Source organism: Chaetodon auriga, chromosome 12, assembly GCF_051107435.1.
Source record: "Chaetodon auriga isolate fChaAug3 chromosome 12, fChaAug3.hap1, whole genome shotgun sequence".
Lineage (NCBI taxonomy): Eukaryota > Metazoa > Chordata > Actinopteri > Chaetodontiformes > Chaetodontidae > Chaetodon > Chaetodon auriga.
The window spans coordinates 24,715,001-24,739,296 of NC_135085.1; the positions used below are offsets into that span (position 1 = coordinate 24,715,001).

The 24,296-nt window shown below is 46.3% G+C and overlaps 1 protein-coding gene across 2 annotated transcripts in view; it reads right to left on the bottom strand.

Moving 5' to 3' along the window:
* myo10 (myosin X) overlaps window positions 1–24,296 on the bottom strand; it is a 101,348-nt gene that overhangs the window by 19,053 nt on the left and 57,999 nt on the right. The window contains exons 4-19 of one of the 2 annotated variants that reach the window (XM_076744656.1): window positions 22,504–22,691; window positions 12,867–13,001; window positions 12,658–12,782; window positions 12,323–12,336; window positions 12,112–12,196; window positions 11,798–11,901; window positions 11,193–11,322; window positions 10,532–10,650; window positions 10,282–10,428; window positions 9,832–9,932; window positions 8,830–8,896; window positions 8,538–8,630; window positions 8,154–8,222; window positions 7,828–7,910; window positions 7,341–7,449; window positions 6,673–6,753 (exon numbers count right to left, since the gene is read on the bottom strand). In XM_076744656.1, the coding sequence (XP_076600771.1) occupies window positions 6,673–6,753; window positions 7,341–7,449; window positions 7,828–7,910; window positions 8,154–8,222; window positions 8,538–8,630; window positions 8,830–8,896; window positions 9,832–9,932; window positions 10,282–10,428; window positions 10,532–10,650; window positions 11,193–11,322; window positions 11,798–11,901; window positions 12,112–12,196; window positions 12,323–12,336; window positions 12,658–12,782; window positions 12,867–13,001; window positions 22,504–22,691 (1,650 nt within the window). Of the gene's footprint in view, window positions 1–6,672; window positions 6,754–7,340; window positions 7,450–7,827; window positions 7,911–8,153; window positions 8,223–8,537; window positions 8,631–8,829; window positions 8,897–9,831; window positions 9,933–10,281; window positions 10,429–10,531; window positions 10,654–11,192; window positions 11,323–11,797; window positions 11,902–12,111; window positions 12,197–12,322; window positions 12,337–12,657; window positions 12,783–12,866; window positions 13,002–22,503; window positions 22,692–24,296 lie in introns of both variants that reach the window. The other variant, XM_076744655.1, reaches the window with a different exon arrangement.

Consider the following 24,296-nt stretch of genomic DNA (forward strand, 5'->3'; position numbering starts at 1 on the left):
TTAATCCTGTTTCATTCTGTGTGTGATTTTCAGCAAATACTCCAAAGATTGTCCGTGAATCCACTCACAGCTCTGCAGGTCGTGCAGACGACCATGCCTGTCTGCCCTGTGAAGCCTGGGCAGTTAAAACGGCAGCTTGTGGCTGCAGAGCAAGAAAACTTCCCTCCTCCTGTTTATGAAACCAATGGCATCTAATGAAGCTCATGTCAGTGACAGTTAATGCGCTGAGCTCCGGTTTGTACTTACATTTCTCTGGTTAAAGGTTTTACTTTACTACTACTACGCTGAGCGTTCGGTCAGAGGCCGTCTCGTGTTACCAGCCATGATGCACAGACGGTGGACACGGGGACGGTTAGAATGCCTTGACCACTCACATCAGACCTCCGCTGCTGTCTGAACACTTTAATCCAGACCCTCTGTGGGCTCCGGTACAGTTACTGTCATAATTGACCCAGAAAGAATTGAATGAACTTGTCTCATTTCCTCAGGCGACCTTTGGTGAACACAGTTTTATCTTTTCCACATCAAACATTTTCTGCCACTGATTGTATTCAGAATGCCAACTTTGAGGGTCATTTCCAATATAGATGAATTTATCTTTTTTATTTCCAATTAATGGTTCAAGCTACCTATAAAATCACAATGTCCAAAAATCCAATGCTTAATTTGTCTGAACAGTCAGAAACCCAAAGACACCAAATTTATGACCATATTAAGAAAGCAAAGCTGGAGCCGGAGCACATTTGGCAGGTTTGACTGAAGCTTCAACATCTGATTGTTGTACCTTTAAAGCTGAAAGCATTGGAAGACTTTCCCTCTCTGTAAGCATCAACATTCTTGCCTTAAACTGGACTAAGAGCATCAAGAACTCCAAAAGCTCTGTTTCTTTGTCAGAAGTCTTGTTTGCTTCTGGGCGCTCAGCTCTGAATGTGGGAGCCAGCAGGGATTATCACTCACCGCTCGGCAGGAACTCCTTCACTGAGTTTTGGGGAATCCCTGGAACAATGTTTTCCCCTCATAGACGGGTAGAAATCCAACCTAAATCCCTGACCCTGCTGGCTTTAAGCCTGACCCAGATTGGATAAGGATTCCTGTGTTTTTAAATTCCTCAAAAACATCACTGACCCAAAGGAAGCCTGCAGAGGCAGTGCTACTTACATGAAACCAGTAAACACACAGATAGACGGATATCACGGACAATTAAGTTGCACAGAAAATTGCCTCCAGCTTCTTCTTGAAAAGAACATCAGACAGACAGACTGAACCACACAGCAGGTCAGTATCAAGACGCCAAGCTGGCCTTTTAAACAGAGCAACACGCAGCGGAGGTCTGCGGAGGAAACACACACTTTTTCCATCAGTTGTTCTTTTAATGAATCAATTCGTGGATAAAATGTAAAATTAGACTTTAGACTGCTAGTTTGGCCTGAACAGCAGTCAAGAAGCCAAAGGTCCTTAATTTACAACAACAGAAGTAGGAACAAGCAGGAACCAAGCAAGCGCCTGCTCGACGGACGACGAACGGGATCAACAGATGATCAAATTTTACAGGTACGTTTTTCAGCGTGCACCTGAGGATGCACCTGGCGTGACAGAGCGCTTCACTGAAGGACGCGACCGACACAAAGATCAATTTCAGCAAGGAAATATAACCTTCAAACCGAAGTGAAATCCCCTTCGAGAGCGAACCGAGCCACCGTCAGAGAATCGACTTTCTCTTCATCATCGTGTCGCTGACCAAACAGCCTCCTCATCACCTCCGCCGCGCTTTGCCTCAAAGCTCGATCATGACACTCGTCATGCGCTGACAGAGCGTCGGTTTGCGGGCTCCGTCTCAAGTTTAATGTTTTTTCTTTCTTCTTGAAATTCAACGTGGATCATTTTGGTTCTGAAACCTTCAAGTCCAATTAACAAGAGGACAAGCAGGAAACTTCGGAGGGCCTGTCCGCTCGCCCGTGCACGGCCGCAGACATCACCACAGCCGTGGGACTCATCCTCGTTAAAGTGATTAAGAAACAAGGTTTTTTGATGGGTAGTAAAACGACATGCGTTATGCTCACAATCAGGTCGTTTTCTTCTAAAATACAATCTGATTTTCACATGGAGAGAATCTGCAAAGCATGAGAACACAGATGAGCAGCTTTTCCGACCTTTGTGCTGAACCTAAACGCAGCAGCACATACATTGATTCAGACTGTTCCTAACAGCTGCTGTGTCTGCGTCCAAAAACCCAAAGTGACTGAGGAGGAGAGGTGGAAATGAATCCTTCAAAAACACCTTTAAGTACGCATGTTTGATAAAATGACTTCTGTTTTTCTTTTAGTTTTGCTGCAAGCATTGATTTTACCTCCATGTCACTGATCATCCTTTAGGAGCAGACGCCACTTCTTCAGTGAGAAGAACCTAAACTTGAAATCAAACTGCCTGAAATAACGAGACACCGGCTTCGAGCAGCTGAAGCTCAACACAAACCGCTGCATCTCGCCTCATTCCACAGCACTGAAACCCCCCGCCTGACGTTAAAAACCCCGTGCAACAAGCGCGCTCTTGAACGCATCGCTCCCCATGTAAAACGTGCATCAGGTCTCACCGTGCATCGCCGCTTCGCCTCCTTCAGGGTCTGTCAGATCGCAGAAGAACGAAAATGACGGAAAACTTCCCGAAGCCGCCGTCTATCAGCGCACCGACCAGCTCGCACACACACACACACACAGAGACACACACACACACTCTGCCACCACGGAGTCAAACAAAGGCTTTCAAAGCCTCAACTCCACTCCCCTTTGTGAGGAGAGGGAGGGCCGTGGTCGCCATGGCGATGCGTCTCCTGCTGAGGCTAATTTGTGCGGCCACTTGTAGGGCCTGACAGAGTGTGTGTGTGTGTGTGTGTGTGTGTGTGTGTGTGTGTGTGTGTGTGTGTGTCTGTGTCTGTGTGTGTGTGTGTGTGAGCAGGCTGTTTACATTCAAACGCGGTGGTGACTGCTGTTTCCACTGGTCTGATGAACTGGTGTGATGCTGCCTCAGACTGGCTGAACTGGTGTCATGTGTGATCTTCTCTGTTTCTCAGGTTTCAGATCTGAACATGAGACAGTTTATCCTAATAAACAGTCAAAGTCAGCTCAGTCATTACCTTAAAGTCAGAACACACTCCTCCACGCCTCATCACTTATTTTACATTTTTTCCACTTTTCCATTTATTTTATTATCTTTCATTCTGGTGTATATGTGTATTCTGTTTTACTATATATCTATCTATAGTATGTTTATTCTGTGTACGTATATTTTGCTGTAATGAACATCTCGAGCACTAAACTGGAGTACGGTTGCATGAATTATGTTTTCACAATTCAAGTAAAATGTTGTTAAAAGCTGACAGTTTTTCTTTGAGAACAGTGGAACAAACGCACACAGAGGCACATTATTCTAAAGATCAATATCTGAACAGCATTGTAGTAAATACTGTGGTATTGATTATAACCATGAGACCCTGATGAGGCGCTGCTGATCCAAATGTCCGTTGTCATTATGTGTAATTCTGCAGACTGGTCTGGTTTTGTTCACGGACGTTAAGATAACTGGATGCGATGCTCCAGAACTGTTAGATTTAAGGGTGTTTTACAGAGTTTCTTCTGTTGTGGATGTGTGTGGGAGAAAGTCTTCATGCTGGTGATCTGTGCTGGTTTTTGGACTCTTCTCTGTCCACACGGGATTGTCATGTAGACGAGTCAGAGCTCAGGTTTAATTCATCCATTATTATAATGTATAAGAACCTTCAAAGACCACTGAAACTTCACCTTTTTTTCCACTTTTATACACGTGATCTGTTGCACCGGGGCTGTTAGCATGCTAGCATTAGCATACCACGACCCGGCTGACAGATCCACAGTCAGTTGACCTCTGTCGTTCAACAACGACAACATAACAAAAATAAACACGTGGTAATCATTGTGAAACGCTCGCTCGAACATAGTGGAAGTCCTGCTGTGTCAGACGCATACAGGTGGACTGTGGCGTACGCATGGCGTGCAGCTTGAAAGCGTGAAGCCGTCTTATTTGCAGACAGATTGAAGAAAACAGGCGAGTTTCAGCTGATAACTGACAGTGAGAGCAGGCATGTGTGTGTGTGTGTGTGTGTGTGTGTGTGTGTGTGTGTGTGTGGAAAGCAGTTTGTTCTACAGACACAAAAACACACAATGAGCTGTCAATGCAGGTCCAGTCCTGCCAAGCACAAGAACAAAAACCAGTAGACCAGCCTCCAGTAAGCTGTTATTACTGTCAAGACACACACACACACACACACACACACACACACACACACACACACACACACACACACACACAGAAGGATGGGGTTGCTGTGGTGATGGCCGACTGCGTTTGATGAGCATAGATGATGAAGATGACAGCTTTTTAGGAGCGACTGAGCGTGTGTGTGTGTGTGTGTGTGTGTGTGTGTGTGTGTGTGTGTGTGTGTGTGTGTGTGAGAGAGCTGTCATGCCTGACACACACAAAGGAAAGCGTCTGTAAGTGACTTCTGCCTGCTGATCAGCCTTCAGTCCAAACTGAACTGGTTTATCTCTTCTAATCCAAACTGGTTAATTTCAGTGCTGTTTGATGGGAGTCAGAGATGAAAGCTTTAGGCAGCCTGTACGTGGACGCGTGCTGATTCGCCTGCCAGCCTCCTGTGTCTTTGCTTCATGCACACACATGTGTGTTTGTGTGTGTGTGTTTGTGTATCCTAGCTTTATTTACAGCCAACAGTCTGTCCACACTATTATGCATCCAGTCAATATATTGATATTTCCACAGAGGCTCCACTTACCATCTGCAGGAGTCCCACGACCCCGCGGGCGTTTTCAACACGCCGTTACATCACTGCACCCAGTTTATCAGAGCGTTTGTCTCTGCTCGCTCCCAAAATTTTCTGAACGTCGGAGAGCAGAAAGAGCCGAGCCGAAGCTGGTTCTCCTCCATCTCTGACACCTGCTCAGAGTCAAACGGGCAGATGACAGGGACGCCTCTCAGGGGCTTTGAGGGGCCACGTGCCGCTCCGCCCTGACCCTTGTTTCCCCTGGGGCGGCCCCCGCCTCCCTCCCTCACTACATTAAGCCCCATTCAAAAGTCATCATGCAGCCTTGTTTAACGTCGGATCAGGAGTCCAGACGGTCGCGTTACGCCTCGTAAAAACACGCCGGCTGTCCAGCTGGTGTCCCAGAGGACGACAGAGATACCCACGGTGCCGTCTTATCTATGCATATACGGATCTATAGATCATATCTAAGCATCTGTTATCTACTTGAAAAGTCTTCTGACCTCCTTCCTGTCGTTTTCACCCTGAACTGATAACGAATAAAGATGGAGTTCATGTGGAAACATTCAAAGAGTGTTTCAGAAAGAACTGAACTGTCTTAAATAGTCTCCCACTGATGTGTGAATGCTGTAAATGAACTGTGTGTGTGTGTGTGTGTGTGTGTGTGTGTGTGTGTGTGTGTGTGTGTGAGTGACTCAAACACCCTCAGACGACAGACAGACACACAGACTCCTCACAGTGACGGTACAGACGCATTAGGTTTGCATCACAAACCTCCGAGCGTCCACATCTGACACCGTCATGGCCGCCCAGCAGGGAAACGAGTGGCGTGGACGTACAGGGGGTGGACAGAATAACATGAACACCTGTCAGCATGATCTTTTTCCGCAGCCGAGCCGTAACCCGCTGAATCAGTTCCCGGTCAGAAAAAGGCTTCACGCCGCCTGAAAACCACCTCAGCTGTACTGGTTTCACATATTTTCTACTTGGACTTCCTGGTTTGCTGGTGTCAGTGTGAATAATTTGTGAATCCTAAAAACAGAAAATGAACTGTACTGGAAACAGAAATGTTGGCTCACAGACTCCCACCAGTCACGACGACGCCTTCATCACAATCACACCAAACACCACAAATCTGAACACGTTCAGTCAGCTGCCGATCTCACTCCGCTCCCGCCCGACAACAAATCCTCTGGAAGTGAACCATCACTGCTGACCAGCCATGGGAACTATCAATAACTGCTGACATCAGCAATCAATACCAGCCAGTCCATGCTGATTGTACTTCGCCTTAAACTCCACACATCTGACGTCTGCAGTAATGCTGATAATGAGGCATCCAGACAGCCATCGATGAGACGCTGATCTAAGAATAGTCCAGCCGATCGGCTCGTCAATACGCCGTTTCAAACCGCATACTGCGGACCAACGTGTGAGGGCGCCGAGAGGATTCTTAATAATATTACTACAAAAGCAGTAAATCTGAGCTGTACTATGAAGTTAAACACTGTATTCTGTGAGTGTGGACTGTCTCCCGTCACTGCGCAGACCCCGAACCCCACCTCTCTTTTCTCGACCGTTTGTGTACATTATCGCCACATTCTCCACTGCTGCAGCCTGTTGCTAGGCACCCAGGGGTCAAAGGGCACCCAAAGGGCCAGACGCTCCTCATTCCTGTCTGCGACGGGTCGGTGGGGGAGGACTGTGTGACTATTAAACGACAAACGATTCACACACTCTGTGATACTTCAGCGCTCCAACATCCCGGCCTGCTGACGGTGTGTGTGTGTGTGTGTGTGTGTGTGTGTGTGTGTGTGTGTGTGTGTGTGTGTGTGTGTGTGCGCGTGTTCATCAGCTCTCACCTTGTGTGTGTTGGGTTTGATGCATCGGATGAAATACGGGTTAGAGGTGCTGAGTGTGGCCATCAGGGAGTGCAAAGAGTCCTGCAACAACACAAACACTTCTGTTACTACTAGTATTACTACTAGTATTACTACTAGTATTACTACTACTACTGATACTACAGCTGCAGCGATATCAATACTGCCACTAAACACCTAATACTAGTATTACTGGTACCAACTGTTAGTATTATTTATGGAAGTCGTTGCTTTGTGTTACTGGAACTACGACTGCTGTAATTCTACTACTTCTACTACCCGTATTACTACTGTAACAACTACAACTGCTGCTTCTTCTATGGTTACTACAACCACTTAAGACAACTGTTATTTCTACAAGTATTTGCTGGGTAGTTACTGCTGTATGTACAATGCTTTCACTAGTACTACAACTTCTACTCCTACAACAATCACATCTACTGCTGCTCGTACAGCAAAGGCTGCTACTACTACGACAACTGCTACTACCACCGTAACTACTAGTTACTGCTCATTACTACAACTCACACAACTTTAATAAGTAGTAATCTAAAGACTTCTACTTCTACTGTTACAATGATTACATCGTGGTATTCAGCACATTATTGAGGAAGACTCTGCAGTCAACACGCCGCTCATCTGGGACTCACCTTGAACTGGGAGCTGACGGTGGGCCGCCTGTGCTTGGAGCTGCTCTTCAGAGTGTCCTGTTTGTTTCGGCTCAGAACGTGTTCAAACAGATCGTAGACAAAGTCCAACCTGACAAACAGAGAGACGCAGTCAGAGTACACGAGCTGGGAAAAATACACATGAAATCAAAAGGAGCTGAAAACGAACATGGATGCAGCAAAGCACGGCGCAGGAGCTTCAGAAGGCAACAGTATATATACAACAAATACATATAAATACAGCAGATATACATGGACAATCGCTGACTGATGCAAACTGCACCATTATAAATGAACACTTTGAACCCTGAAACAGCGCTCAAAGTGTTCAAAGTAAAAGGAAAGCTGTGCCATGATTCACAGGTTTTCACCTTGAATTCTTCACAGACCAGCATGGCACTTAGCAAAACGCTTAGCGTTAGCACAGTGGAGAGGAAGATGAAGAGAAGGCAGACGTGCTGCAGCCTACCTGCTCTCCCTCAGCAGGTTGAGGATGTCGTCTCTGAAAGTGTCTCTGTTCTTCTCCAGCATCCCTCTCACATCGTACACCACCTGAGACAAGCCACAAGGGGGCGTCAGGGAGTTTTATGGAAACAAAGAACAGGAGAGGCACCTGGACAGGAGCTCCTCTTTGTGGCTCCTCACTTTAATCAGCTGATCAGTTTTAAATGCTTTGTACAGAAATTGGTAACAAAGAGCAGAAGAAGAAGAAGAAGCGGCCATATCTGTTATGGTTTTCCATGTTCTCTTAGTCAAAACTTTGCTAAAACATAAGCACAGATTTCAGGGTCTTACCTCTCCTGCATAGTGCTTGACTCCGAAGTAGTGAACAGCAACACGAGGCTTCACGTAGAAAGGGTTTTTCTGCATGAAGAGAGGAAACCGCTCAAAGACATGTGACGAACACGGAGCTGTGTTAAACCAGAGGCCTTGTTCTGATGGAGTGTGATGTTATTTACAGACAAAACAATGGACATTATCACTATCATACGTCACTATTTCAGAGGCTGGTGTTTTTCCTGTGATAACAAAACGAGTGTGAACAGCAGCCTCATGTCGTCTGTGCATAGTTTTAAGGCTACACTGGATCAATTGAGAGCCAGCTGTCGGACCATGTTCGGGCCGAGCGTCAGTTACTGATCAGATGCTCTGCTGATGCGAGCAGTGAAGAGGTCGTACTGAGTGCTGGCTGTGGAGCTTCTCCAGCAGGGTGTCGTCTGTGGCTTTGGGGAAGTGGCTCTCCTCATTCATCAGTGCCAGGAGCCCCAGTTTCTATGGAAAGACAGAAAGACCCTCATCATCCTGATCACACCCGCTTTTACTCTTAATTTGTCTGTTCTGATCTCAGCTGTTGTTTTTCAATCATAAAATCAACATCTTTTATGTGAATATATCTTCTGTTCCCTCTTGTAAAGCACCAACGCGTCCTGCCAGCATCTCAGTATCATCAGCTCAGCTTCTCCTGACGCACCTTCTCCACCAGATCCAGACACTCGCTGTTGTCGATCCAGTTGATGTCAACCCAAACCAGGCCTTCTCTGCGGGAAGCAGCCAGGAAGAACAAACGAGAGGTTCAGAGACGTTTGACAACAGGGAGAGAAGAAGTGGAGCAGAGAGGGAAGGTTTCATCTGTTTTCAGTCCAACAATCACCTCATTACTTTAAACAAGTCTCATTTTTTAGGGGAAACCCTCATGTGGATGGTAGGAAACTCTACAGTCAGGATTTCCAGCTAACAGCATAATATTCTCATACTGTGTTACCAAAAAACATCAAACCAAGAGGACAAACAGCCAAGACAGTTTCGGGGTCTGCAGACAAAACTGTTGAGTGTCTGTGGAGGTCTGGACGGCCTTCAGGCCCATGATCTCACCAGCCGTGTTTTCTAAACTCTGAGGAACATCAGGTAATCATTTGGTGGGAGCGTGCAGACTGACTTCGCTCTGGGAGCAGATATGAAATGATGTTTTGTGTTTGTATGAAATCGCTCTTGGCAGACGGTCTGCAGGGGCCTGATTTCCAGCGAGCTTAGCCAACGCAGAGCAGCGCCTGGGGGCCCGACAGCCTGCTAACGGCGCGTTACACTAAAACTTACTTAACTCACAACATGTTCAGTCTGGAAACGTTATTTTTATGTGGGACAATAAACACATGAACTATAAATAAACAAAACAAAGAATATTTTCTTACCGTTTAAACTTAAACTGTCTGGTAGGTATTACGTTTGAGCTATACTAATTATTTTGGGAGGAAATATTAAATTTCTAAGCCTACAAAGCACGAATGAAGGTGTCTGATACACAGATTACCTACAGCCCTTTAAAACAAACTGCACTGCCTTTGTGGGCTAACAGCTAATAGCATCTACATTCAGTTAGACTTTAAAGACCACCTTTTGGCTGAAGCCATGAGCTGCATTTGGAATAGCAGAGAAACTCCAGACGACATGAAGACCAACAAAACGATCCACCTACTTGTTGTATTCAAGCTGCTCCAGGGAGAAAATGTGCTTGTTAAAATACTCCTGAAGCTTCTCATTTGCATAGTTGATGTTGAACTGCTCAAAGCGGTTGACCTGTGGGGAGCAAAATTAAGCAGATATGAGAGGCAGAACACACAGACGGAGAGCTAATGAGGCGAAAAACAAAGAATCCCTGAGGTGTGTTTACTGACGGCTTGATTAACAATTAAAAAATGATTAAAAGACGCGGGAGGGGGAGATAAAAGGTCATACTGTTGAGTTTAATTGTGTGATGGATTGGAATTTAACTTATTCGTTTAAATCCAAAAAACCTCATTTATCCTCTAACGAACAGTTCACATCAAACGCAACTACAAAGCTCCGAGTGTTCGTCTTCTCCTCGATTATCAGATCTTTTGGTTTTAGTTCATGTTTGGTGAATATCGTGTTTGTCTTAACACACCTCGAAGTTCTCGAATCCAAAGATGTCCAGGATGCTGATGGACTTGAAGTCTTCTCTGCCCCTGATGCGGATGTTGAGCTTGCGGATGATCCAGTTGAAACACTGAGAATAAAGTGCCATGGCCATGGAGTCTCTGGAGTCGACGGCCTGCAGACCAGCAGCGACACACACACACACACACACTCTGAAGGCCAGCGCTGATGAAGGTCAGTCAGAGTCAAAAGCCTAACTCTAGTCCAGTTCTACTGACCTGCTCCACAGTGAGCGGCGTGGAGATCTCCTCGCCCCTGAGGATCATGGACCGATGGGTCAGGACCTCGGCCAGCTGATCCGAGTTCAGCCCCAGGAGGTCAGACGTCCGGCTGAGAGCTGCTGACCAAACGCACGCACAAACCACACGGTCAGAGATTTCAGAGATGTTTGGCTTGAAATCGTCATTTTAAAACTCGTCGGCTAAAGATTTTAACAATCGTTTTCATCGCCTTCCAAAACATCATTTTCTGATCGTTTGTCAGCTCCTTAAAAACAACAAATGAAAGTTCCTAAAAAGATCCTAAAGTTCCTGATCTGCCGGCTCTCTGCTTAAGGTTTGGTCTGGTTTAGACATGAAAGCCAGTCGGTTAGTTCAGGGAAAGATGGCGGTCAGGGTTAAGATAAGACAAGACAAGATAAACAACTTTTTCCAAACTTTAAGTGTACTGAAGTACACAAAAGTGTACTCTTGTATGCTGAAATTACATTTCTAACAAAGTGCTTTTTGACCCAATCATAATAGTTTGTCACTTTGTTCCTGACAGCCGTCATAACTCTCCTGACCACTAGAGGTCCTCGTCAGGTTAGTGAAGGTCAGGTCGACAGTGAGGGAGACTGAGGAGGAGGAATCTCTGGAAAGTGAGGAGAAACTCTCAGACCTGATTTGGAGGAGACCTGCGCTCCTCCGGCCGTCATGAACTCGATGTTCCCAGCGTGGAGGATCCCGGCCAGGAGGCGCAGGATCTCCCCGATGTTCTCCTCTGTGAACTGCATCGTTCGCATGGAATTCTGGGAAGCACAAACACAGAGAAGAAGCTGAAGGAAACCTCGAGTCTCGCTGTGGGCGGAGGACTCCGCTCAGGCTGATTCTGGTTCTTTTGGGTCCAGACTGAAAATATCTGAGAAAGCTGCACAATCTGTCAGCGGCTGATTGGTCTTTTTTGGGTATTTTAGAGGTTTGGACTGACATGAAGTTGCGTTTCTGTTAGTTTGGGTTTGGCTGCAATAGTTAACTTTTCAGTTTCTTACTCTGATTTATGATTATGAATGAATGAATGAATGAACGAATGAGTCCCACACAGAATAGATATGTACAGTATGACATAACGTTTGACATTTCTCACACTTCTTTTTAACAAAAAGTAATCCCTTGAGTAATATATCTGTGCAGTAATTATTACTTGTAGCCTTGAATGAGTGAAGGCAGAGGGTCTGTGACTGTACTGGTACATGTGTCAGTGTAAAGCTGCTGCGTCCTGCGTACCAGAACGTCCTGGAAAGTGCCGTTGTCGTTGATTGTCTTGTCCGCGAGGCAGCTGGACTGTCTCAGGTAATGGTAGCTGTCAGGGTGGGTCAACCCGAACGCCTCTGCAGCAACACGGACAAGAGCACACAGTGATTTTACAGCCACGTAACGTGTCACATCATGGTTTTATTATCTTTACACTGTTCCTCTCTCCTGCATGCGTCACGTTACAGCTCCAAATTCTGCCATTACCACAGAAATACAAACAGAAAAAGGTCTTTTTATATCATTTCTCTGTATTTTCGTATCAAGTTCAGTTGAGGGTGACTTACCTCTCTGCTGGCTGTTGGTTCCTGCTAACAGGGCGTAGAAGATGTGGTAGTTTCTCTCTCCTGGGTTCTGCCGGACCACTCGGTTCTGCAGACAAAGACAAGCACTGCTATTAGGAGCTCATACTTAGATCACACAAGCTCAGAACATGAACATTATGAGCATCAAGCGCTAATCTAATATTCTAATAACTAATCTAATGTAATAACTCACCTTTTCTAAGAGGTCTGTGGTCAGAAGAGTGTTGGTCAAGGCACAAAACGGATAGAGACCTCTGCTAACGCAAAGCAAATGTAGCCACACTGCGTTTGCCAGCTGGTTCATGCTAACATCTCAGCTACAAGCTAAACAGGCTAACCATCTGGGCTGTGCATGTCGTACTTTCATCTACATGAGCAAACAGCAGACTGGACATGGACTGCACTGTCGAGCCGCCCCTCACCGCCTGTGATCCTCAAGCTTTTCATGAAGGATCCATAACACGGATCGAAAATGAACCTCCACCTGGTCCATGGCCTTCTGCATGTCGTTACTTATTTAAAGGATACAGTCAACGATTCTGCCGCCCTGGATGTTCCCCTTCTGGCTGAAATGCAGCTGGACAAACTTCCCGAAGCGGCTGGAGTTGTTGTTGTAGACCGTCTTGGCATTTCCAAAGGCCTCCATGATTGGACTGTGGAGTGAAGGACGGGCAGGCTCATTAACCAGGCGGCAAACAGCACTTCACCTACAACAGGAAACCACTGCTATGATCTACCTGCTCTCCAGCAGCGCCTCCTCCACGTGAGACGTCCTGTCTCTGGACGAAACCTCCAGGGAGTGCTGGCTCATGCACGACAGGAACTTCAGGATCAGCTTGGTGCTTTCTGTTTTCCCAGCGCCGCTCTCTCCACTGAGGGGGAAAAGCACACGAGCGGTGAGACCACTCACCTGAATCTGAGGCAGCAACACCTTCACTGCTAACAGGTGAGAGGATCATGATGGGTATGAAAGGGGCATCCTGGAAAGGTTCAACGTTCACAGCGAGGATGGAGCGAGGTTCACCACTTCGTGAACACATGATTGGATGAAGGAGGTTAATACATGAGCTCAGGGACACAGTTTGTTTGTAAATGATTGATTCTGTTTTTATTTATGTTTTACAGAGTTCAGACGTGTTTGGAATCAGGGCTGTTTATTGGCTGAAAGGTGGCTGAGTGGTGACTTCAGAGTCGACGTCTTACAACGGATGTCTGACCTCCGCTGGTCAAAACATGTCAAGACTGTGAGTCTCAATGTAAGGACAAACTCTGCCTGCAGGTTAAAACTCACGTTTACTCTCAACAGACTGTGTCAGACACATAGCTGAGGGCATCATGGGAAATATCCCACAACACAACCACTAGATGGTGCACTGCATTGTGCTAATTAGCTGTGAGCTGACTGTCATCACTGTCATTTACTGATTCCTGCCTGTGACTGACATCCAGGATACAACACACGCACGCACGCACGCACGCACGCACGCACGCACGCACGCACGCACGCACGCACGCACACACGCACGCACGCACACAGTCTAACTGACTGAACAAATATTGGGCAAAGAAATGAACCTTTTCTCTTGAACGACCTTCTGTTTGTGAGCCATTAAAAGCAACACAGAATATTAATGTAGAGAAAAAATCACCATGAATAAACTGCAGTTCCATCCTATTATTCCAGTGAGCAGCAGACGGGGTGAATGCAGCGCGATGCTCGAGGGAAGCATGAACCTGGCAACCCGCAGCCACGTTAATTATTAAGCTGTAAACTCATTACACTGACGCTGAAGAGCGTTACATTAGCCCCCAAAAACACATGAATCAACGCAGACAGGACTCTTCACAGCAGAACCAAACACTCCAAGACCTTCAGAAGACGCCGGCCATAAACATTAACAACGACTGCAACAAAGGCTCCGTCGACCTTCTTTGTACGAATAAAGGTTAGAGGTGTTCGTAAAGTGAAAAGCAGAAAGTGATGACTTCTTTTTCCAGTTTGCTTTAAGTAAAGAGGCATCGAAGTACAAAGTGAAGTGAAGCAAAGACATCACTTCACAGACAGGTGAACAAAACTCATCAACACTGTGAAAGACTTTACGTTCATGTTCAGAGGATCCATGAACGCCCCACGTTGGATCAGCCCAGTGACCGTGTGACATTTTATTCAAGTTCAAAGAGCTGCAGCGGATTAGTTGACTGACGGGTTAATCAGCAAATATTTTAAGAAACATCTCGTTCTTTGAGCAGAAATCTCAAATATTTGCAGGTTTCAGCTTCTCCAATGTGAGAATTTGCTGCTTTTTTGTCTTGTATGAGACTTAACGGTGCAAAGTGCAGATCGCTGACACACGAGAGGCTTGTTTCATACTGACTGTCTGAGCGAGCAGCACAGGGGTGGACTGGATTACAGCACGTCGTCCTCCTGGGGCGTTCTGGTGGTTCAGAGGCCCGAGGTACATACCATACAGTCACTGTGAAAAACATCCAGCCTCGCCTCCATCTCCGTCTCTCACCGCTGCAAACTAATCTAATAAAGCAGAAATGTTCCCCGTTTCCTTTCCAGTTCAGTGAGAGATTTCAGCCTTAAAGCCAGTTGGAGATGATCAGATGGTCGAACTCAAACACGATGAAGAAACCTTGAATCGAGTTCAATCTAAACCGAAGTTACAGAGCAGCAGGAAAAAAACCATCCACTGTTTGGTGGTCAGTTTAGATTTCTATGCAGACCACCTGTGCATCAGTGAACACAGAGCGTCTTCTATTCATTGTACCATAACTTTATTTACACATCACGAAGAGACAAGCTGTGAAAACCAGTTTAAAAAAAGTATCTCACTCATGTCTGTGGACCCTGATAGTAAAGGCGCAAAATGAGTTCAGATGAAATCTCTTAACATGTAAATCAACAGTAGTACAGTTGATTTCTCGCAGTTTTCTGCTGCAAGACTTGAAAATTTGTATGTTTTTACAGGCGCCTTTGTCATTTCTCTTGTATTTTTGGGTTCCTGGCCGAGTTTTATGCTGAAAACAGGCGGATCATACATGCAGAGTGAGGGCAGCTTAAAACCAGAGGAAACTGAACTGGTAGAGAGTCAGCATTTATTTTGAAATCCTACTGGTACGTTTGGTCTGGTTTAAACCGGATTCATGTGTAACTGGTGCTGTAAACTTTATGTAAACTGCATCTGAACAGGAAATACATTCATCTTCATCATTTATCTTTTGGACAGCACTTTGAGGAAGGCGGCCTGCTTCAGCCATGTTTTCTAAATAAAGCTGAACTTGAATGTCACGCCTCAGCCGTGCAGCGCCGTCGGTCATATCCCTCGAGACGGCGGCACATTCCTGATGGACAGAAAACAGGACTGAGGTAATGTAAACTCTCAGGGTGTCTGGCTACAGCTCGAGGCGTGACCACGTCAGACATGTGGACAGACGTCATGACAGGACGGACAGCGGTTCAGACGGACGCCCCACGTGAGACAGTCCAGACAGAGATGGTGCAGGTCATTGGCTTCTCTGAAAGCTGCTGTCTGAAGCCTTTTCAAACATCAAGTGGTCGTGATTCTGCTGCTCCAAACTGAGACCCCCCCCCTCAATGGAACCCATACCCCAAAGTGTGCGTCCCTCATTTTAACTTTTGTACAACCAACAAGCAAAGTTTTGACCTTTTACTCATAACTGAGGTTTTCACTAATTCTTCTTTTTATTCATGCGACTTGTTTGCGTTGTATTTTGTCCTTTTTGTGACACCTGATGTCTTTCTGCCCCCTCCACTTCCAAAATCGCTCAGTGCAGCATTAACTTATGTTTGAGAAAAGCAGAGAAAGACGTCGCCACAGCCGACGATCTCTAAATAATGCAGGAGAGCTGAATGTTGGGCTGCAGGTTTCAGGGTCTTCATCACAGCTGAAGACAAACTGTGAATCCAAACACAACTCCAGATCTCTCCGGCGGCTCGTTCCTGCAGAGGGTCAAACTTTCTTAAAGGGATTGGATCTTACTTTAAAGGGCTTGGTGTGTGTAACTCATTTAAATGGCTTAGACTACGCTGACGGCCAAATGTGAAAGGGCTCGCTAAATGTAACTCATTTAAAAGACCTCTGGCTGCGTGCCAATTACCCAAACTAGGACACACACACACACACACACACACACACACACACACACACACACACACACACACACACACACACACAGCTAATCCCTGGCTCTCCACATGCAGTTGCCACCCAAGGTAAACCCCCCACAGGCAGGAAGGAGGACTGAGCGCGTTGGACAAACCGCCCTCACCGCTCTGGACCTCACCCAGGCCTTTTGTACCGAGGAGCGGAGCTGCAGACCGGGCTGAAGAGTGAAAGAGTCTCTGCGGGGACGAGAGGCTGAGACTGAAAGAGATGTCAATCATCGGGTACGGAGTCTTCTGAGAGGGAAATGATCTCACCAAACGACCTGCTTGTTTAAAGAAAAATAACTTGAGATGGACCGGAAAGACTCGAGCTTTCCAACGACATGAATCAGTTTGGTGAAGACACCAAAAGGTTGTTTAGGCCTGTCCAACACTTCAATTCATTACACAAAAGGTGGGTCAGTGAGGACGGCTGGACAGGTAAAGAAGAGCACACTGAATCATGAAGTCAAAGGAAAAGGAAGCTGATTATCAGGCTGCAGCCGAGCCTGAGTCCAGCTGAGTCTAAGATGTCCAAAAAGGCCACCGTACGGAGGACCAACCCACTTTCTCTGACGCACATCCGTCCTGAAGGACCTCCACTGGCTTCCTGCCCCACAGTGGACTCAATTCAAGGTCCTTGTCTTCACCACCGCGCTGATGTCGGCAGCCGCCTGTCCACACCATCAGGACCGAGCCTGGACACCACCTTTTCTAAAATTCTTCTTTTCATTCTTGGTGCAGCCTCACGGAGCTGCTTCTGTGGCGTCAGGCCTGTGTTCTTGTTAAAGAGAGACTTTCAGAGTGCAGCATAAAAACCGCTGACTGTGTGTGGTCTGTCTAACAAACCACAAGAATTCAGTGTGACCTGCGCATCGTGAAAAAAGAAAACAAACTCTTTTGCTTTCAGGCGCTCGTCCTCGCTCATGAATGACTGTAACGCAAAACAGATCGGCTCTAACTTAAGTGAAGCAATAAAACACACAAAAACAAAAACCAAGAAAAGTTCAGGTTTAAAAACTGCTCCTCTCACGTTACTCCTAAAACAACATGAGTCCATACGTGTCCTTCCCATCATGCTCTCCTCCTTTGCTGACATTCCTTCCTTTGGTCACAGTTAGCCAAATTATTAATCTGACCCGCGGTGCAGATGATGCAGATAAATCCTGCCAAATCCCCGGAGAAGACCTCTCAGGTATGTCTGTGCAGGGCTCTGCTGCAGGGCTTCAGTGACCCCGGATGCCTGAGTAATTAACGAGGCTGGAGAGCCTTGAGTTTGACCTCACGTCCACCTCTGGGGTCAGGGGGGCAGGGACGCTCTGCTGGGTCGGGGGCTGTCGGCTGTGCAGGGTAACACCCTCAGAGCTTTGTAATTTAATCACATCTGGGCTGTTTTGGACACAAAGCAGCAGTCAAAACAAGATCAAGCCTAAAATCTTAATAGTCATTAACGAAAAAGTCTTTGAAAGGTTGAGATAATCCCAGTTTCTGTCCTGATAACCAGACTCTTCAATGATCAGACACCCTGGACCTTAATGCAGCCCCTCAGTTCACCCTCTGTCTGAAACAGGCTGCTTTAGCTCCGGTCTCTTTAAGGTACCCCCCTCCCTAAAAAACCTGCTGCAGGGATCTGATCCCATTCAGGCACCAGAGCGTCAGTGAGGTCCAGCACTGGTCCAGCATCGTATGCAAACAGGACAGGACAAAGACAAACTGTAAAATATTGTCTGCTGGAGCATTAAGGTTCCCATCAGTGCAACTAAAACAGGCCGAAACCAGTAAAAACATTGAAATCATGTGGTTTGACGCAGGCAGGTATCTGCATCAGTGAAAACGCCAAGTGGCACTAAGGAGCATTAATGAGCAGATGCCTTGTGTTAGAGCTGCTTTCCTCCTCCTCCTCCTCCTCCTCCTCCTCCTCCTCCTCCTCCTCACCAGCTCCTGTTTCATTCACCTCCATCAGCCTGGATCTGATTACCCACAATCCCTAAATCCGACGAGAAAGCTTCCTGCCTCGCCTGAAAGTGCCAGCTTGCAATTTATAGCTCGTCTTCCTCTCTCTCTCTCTCTCTCTCACACACACACACACACACACACACACACACACACACACACACACACACACACACACACACACCATGAAGTGAGCCTTTCTCTGTATGGGTGGGGGTGCTGCCATGTTACATGTTTTACGAGGGTCTGCTGTGAGATCGCTTTGGTGTTTTTGGGGAACCAACAGGAGTACTCTGTGTGTGTGTGTGTGTGTGTGTGTGTGTGTGTGTGTGTGTGTGTGTGTGTGTGTGTGTCTCAGAGATCATTGTGAACCTGACCACGTACTGTGGCAGCTGGGCAGGACTTTGACTCAGCGTTAGTTTTCCTCCACCCAAAATCTAACTTTAGGTATGAAACACACAAACTTTACGGGCTTGAAACGTGGCTGGAAAACGTTTCCTCTGCATCAGTTTGCACATTTTAACTTTCACTGCACCTTCTGCAGGCTTCCTTCTTAATAAAAACATGAGTTACATATAAGAAGAAAAGATTTCAGCTCAGTCTGAAGTTTTTTCAGAGACATCCATCCTGTTCCATTTGCTGATGAAGACTGAGAGACAGAAGCTGCAACAAGTACTCAGCTGATCTTTTCTCAATCATTTTCAGACATTTCATAGACAAAATGCTTAATCGATACATGAATTATTAAATTTCATCGTCAGTTTCATCATCAGATGTGGTTGAAAGCTTAGAAAAAGCTGCTGAGTGGATGTCTGAGTTTAGAGAATTTGGTCCCAAATGAATAAAATAAATCTGGGATTTTTCTACCATTTTCCAGCACAAACACTCATTTTAGTCTGTCAGCTTGTTTGATTTCCTCCTCAAAGTTGTCTTCAGTTTCCAAAATCAAAAGGTTTTTCTGACCTGCTGTTGTTCACTTTGCATACTGCAGCTGTGATCAGCACACACGCCTGTGGTCAGCAGTACTGAGGATAAGTGGGATCAGAGGCCATTTTTGGTAAAATTGTTCCACATTATCTAATAACTGACTGATCATGTTGCCTCCAGGGTTCAGGGTTCAGGGCTCAGAGCCTGAACCCTGAACCCTGAGCAGCCTCCGTCCTGATGTTGGCTCAGCAGGCAGACCACACAGCTGAGCAGCAGCCCTCAGGAAAAACACTTAGTGGTAAAAAAGTGAGTGTCACTGCTCCGCCCTGCCATTATTCACAGCCTCACACATCCGTCACCCACAGTGGACCTGAGGGAGCTCCAACACGGCTGCTTTCAAAGCTTCAGAGCAGAAATATTTTCACAGTTTCAGGGAAGCTTTGGGGAAACTCTCTCTGGCTTCAGAGGACATCAGGCCCAGTGAAGTTTGACAAAAAGTTCAGTTTAGATCATCGAGTGAATCAAATTCATTTGTTAAACTAACTTTTCTGTATCAGGAAACGTCTGCAGAGCATTTACACGCTTCGCCCTGCCTCACATTCACTGTTGCAGCTGGGAGTTCAGTGCCTTGCTCGAGGGCAACAATCAACAGCTAATTAACAACTCTGTGGTACTAAAACCCCAATAAAAGCAAAACCAAGGTTTAAAAGGGACACTCTCACTGCTTTGAGGTCAAAAAGAAGTTGATTATTCATTCAAAACAATATTTGTCTTATTTTGACGCTGTTCTACAAACTTCAGCCATAAATAAAGAAAAATGAGTTTTTTTGGATGCAAAAAGACTCTTATTACTGAACAAAGCCATGAAATGAATGAAATACCTTTGCATTAATCTTATTTTTCTATAATAAAGACATTTCATGTGCAGCTGCTTATTCTTTATTTTTGGCTGAGCATTTGGAAGAAGCCATTTGATGGCCTGCTTTATCAACATAAAAACTTTTATATCAGCACTGCAGCTTTATAACCAGCTGAAGACGTCCTGAGTCACTTCCACAAGGGGATGAAATGTTCAACCTCAAAATATCCTCAGAGATGCAAATACTCAGATTCAGAAGAGGATAATCAGCCCTTACAGTGTGTCATTTGCTCTATTCTAACAGACCGTCAGCCATCAGGTTGTGTTTTCGTGGGACAGCAGGTCACGGCTGCGGCCTGTGGTTTGTCCTCTCTGGCCTTCATGTGCTGCTGCTGTCACGGAAAAACTCTGCAACCGAACTGGTGTTTGTCTTTTTCTTGAAGTTATAGATTCCGTGGTACATTAAGTGTTTTCATAAACTCCAGGCCCTCACGACAAGCTGAAAAGTCTGTGGTGTAAACTGAAAAATACAGAGAGTTCAAGAAAGAAAAGCAAAACGGTGTTTTTGAAAAGGAAGAGGAGATGAGACGGCTGGACCCCGGAGGGAACAGCAGATCTACGGCAGCGCTGCGAGGCTCGGGGCTTTCTCCTACGACAGTACGACATGTTTGTGTTCACGCCTCGCTGTGCGCGATGTGCTGCGTATTCTTCCCTCTGACCAACATCCTGCCAGACAAAAGACTTTCTGTGCTCTGAACAGACGAAGCTTGAATGCAAACGGGAAACCAGGCAGAGCTCACACAACGTGTTTACGTGTGTTTCAGTAAAGCGGCTCCTTAAACTGTTTTTACTGCGTATGAAGCTGCACATTAGGGCTCCAATCATAGTTTTACTGCAGGATTAACACGTTCCAGGTTTCTAGAAACCTCATGTGACTGCAGAAAGCCGTCAGTGGCCCCTGAGTGATGCAGGGATGTTTCGGCTCGTGCACCGTCTCCCTGAGGACGTCAGCTGCTGATGCTGATGAGTTGATGCTTATGGCTGCAATAATAACAAGAATTCTCCTGCTTCATGTTGTTAGTTAGTCGCTAACAGCGAAAGCAAAGCCACTGTTCACTTTCTGCCGTCTCCACAAACTCAAACCAGCTTACAGTTCGTTTTAAAGGGGACACATGTGTCTCATTAGCCACAGCACCAGTGAACCTGGGCCAAACAGGGCTGTAAACTAATGCCAGCTAATTGTCAGAGAAGTGCAACAGTCGTGCCTGAAGCAGCGAGCTCAGCGCCTCCCCTGCACCTCTCTACCTGCTTCAGTCCTGGTTTACAAATTCTCTGTGTTTGTTCAAATATTTGAGCTCCAATCCTTGAATGTCAGTAAACTCCACACACTCATGTTTACCGTCCTGACATGGGGTCCTCTGCACCACCGGACAGGAGGCAGGAAAAGGTCTCTGCTGCTCATAAGACAGTTTGGATTCCAGAAGTTTCCAAAATATTAGTGTGCTGCTTCTAGAAGAGGGAGGAGTAACGAGGGTGGCGTAGTTAAGCTTTGGTATGTGAAGCTGCAGAGACGGACACTCCACTCTTTTGCAATCTCACTTTTGGGATTCAGGCTGATGAGTCGGACATATTTTGATGTAGAGCGGCTTTGCATTAATAATCTGACAGCAGTGCAATAATACGTTGAGTATAATAATGCACTGATCCGTGGTTACCATCACTGAACAGGTATTAGCCACATGTGAGGTCTCTTTACTCAGGAATGAATAAAGTCCACCGGCCATGTATTCAGGATACCTCGATGACCATGAACACAACAGTTCCCACAGAGCCAAACGCTGTGATGTCCTCTGCATCCGCCCTTTGCTAAATCGGGGCCAAATATTCTCTTGAATGTAAAAATAACTAACTCGGGGGGAAGAGAACGTCTCTGTCTGTCCGATAAAACAATGGAGCGACGGAGGATGTGAAAGTCGTCCAGCTCAAATCGAAGAGGAAGGATGTGAGGAAGGAAAGCAGTGGACAGAGGATGGAGATGGTCACAGAGTGTGTGAGTGTGTGTGTGTGTGTGTGTGTGTGTGTGTGTGTGTCTGGTGGCCTGTAGTCTCAGATCCTCAGAGCTGCAGCCAAACTGCCCAGGGAGCTGAAACTTGATCAAAGTGTTTGGCACACTGAGGGGAGAGCAATTAAACGAGCTGAAGACCACAGCAGTTTATTCAAACGGCCAATTAGAGGGCTCGATACAAGCTCCGATAAGAAAGGTACGGATATCCTGAGTGGGCAGTCGTTGTTGGTAACTATCAGGTGGACATAAAGACGAAGAAACGTCTGGCAATGGTAAAATACTTTCAGTTTTAGTACTGCAGTTTTCCTACATCCTAGAGGCCAAACATCCACGACTGCAGCTTTAAAGTTGGACTGTCGTCAGCCTGGCTTCTGGAAAATCCCTTTAAGAGACTCCTACCTGATCAGGACACACTGGTTCTTCAGCCTCTTCCACAGCGAGCGGTAGCACTCGTTAGCGACGGCGAAGATGTGCGGGGAGATTTCGCCGAGGTGGTGCCGGCTGTACCTCTCCACGGCCGGCCGGTCGTACAGGCCGGGGAGCAGCTGGTAAGGGTTCACCGCCGCCAGGATGGAGCCGATGTACGTCTGAGGATCAGGAGAGAGGATGAGAAGTGTCAGAAAAACAAACAGCAGGGCGTATTCAGCACGACAGAGCAGAGATACGATGATGAGAAGGACGTACAAACATTTTCACCCTGTGTGACATCACGTTAGCAACTGCACAGCTAAACAGACCAGCAGGCAAGAAGGGAAAATGGCAAAAAGATCAATTATGCATCAATTATATATGTGATAGACAAGAGAGACGCTCGGACAAAAACGTCTGAGCTTGAATTTTTGACGGTGAAAGACAATACAACATTATACTACATGGTATCCCAGACAGAGGTGCAGTAAGTTTACACAGACGTCGTTCTCCCTCTGAAATTAGTCCCTCGCTGGCAGTGATGGATGTCAATGAGCAGGACTGCTCTGTGGGAACATGTGTGATGAAGCACAGTGTCCCTTTATGCTTCAGGGAAAGGTGTTATTATCATTCTCTAAAATGGACTGAAGTGAAAATGAAAGTCTGAACGTTAAAGTGCCAAAAGCTGCAGAACATGCAGCGTCTGTAAAAAACCCCTCTGATAACAAGCGTGATGACTCATCTCTGAACCGAAACGTCTTCACCACGGACGCTCACAGAAAACCATCTCTGCTGCCCGTCACGGCTCAGGTGGAAGCGCAGACGGGCCAGAGGCAACACATAATCTGATTTATCGGACAAAAGCACAAGGTCATAAAACTCCTATTAAGCTCCGTGGAAGGTGGACAGCAGCAAACACAAGCAGCATCCTGACACGTGACCTCCGTAATTCACCAGTCAGCTCAACACGTTTGACCTTCTGCTTTTATTTTCACCATCCTCCTCCAAACTGCACATTTTCCAAACCAGCGTCACATTTCAAAGCTCAAACAAAAACAAACCAAAGCGCTGGAAGAGAAGCTTGTGCAGCCAGAAGGCGTCTTGGCAGCGGATTCAGCGCTGCGGTGGTGACTAATGGATAAATAGGCGAGCTTGGAAAAAGGCAGCACATCAGCATTTATCTGTGAGAAAACAACTTGATTTCTTCCTCCGCTGGCCTCGGTTTGAAGAGTCGGAAAGGTTACAGCGTCGTCATCTGGGCTCTCAGAGTCGCTCGGGTCGAGCAGAGAAAGGCGACGCTGTCAGAAATACTCATCATCATCATCGTCAGTGGAGAAGGCTGGAGCAGTTACAAAGGTTAGAGAAGCATTAAGCTGCTTTTTTAACATCCACATGAGCATAAAAAAAAGATGCTGTCGAAACCTGTAAATTCTAACAAACGTTTTCCATCCACTGTTACGTCCAAAGAAAACAAACCTCTTAAACTGGCTGCTCCTTCAAAATAACAGCAGAGGAAGAGTGAAGGTGATCCACAGGTTGGAGCTGTTACTCATGATTATTTTCCCCAAACGAAGACCTGCTTTTGTGTACTAACACCAGGACGACGTGTCCAAACTTCAGTCCTCTGGACTACAGTCCTGAACATGGTGTCCTCTGAAAGGTAGCACTTTGGAGTTTATGAAGGAGGCCACACACACCTGCAACATCTGGAGTGGAAAAGACCGAATAGGTCGATTTACCAATGACTCTCAGAACGACACATAGCAGCGTCAGAGAGTAGCCTC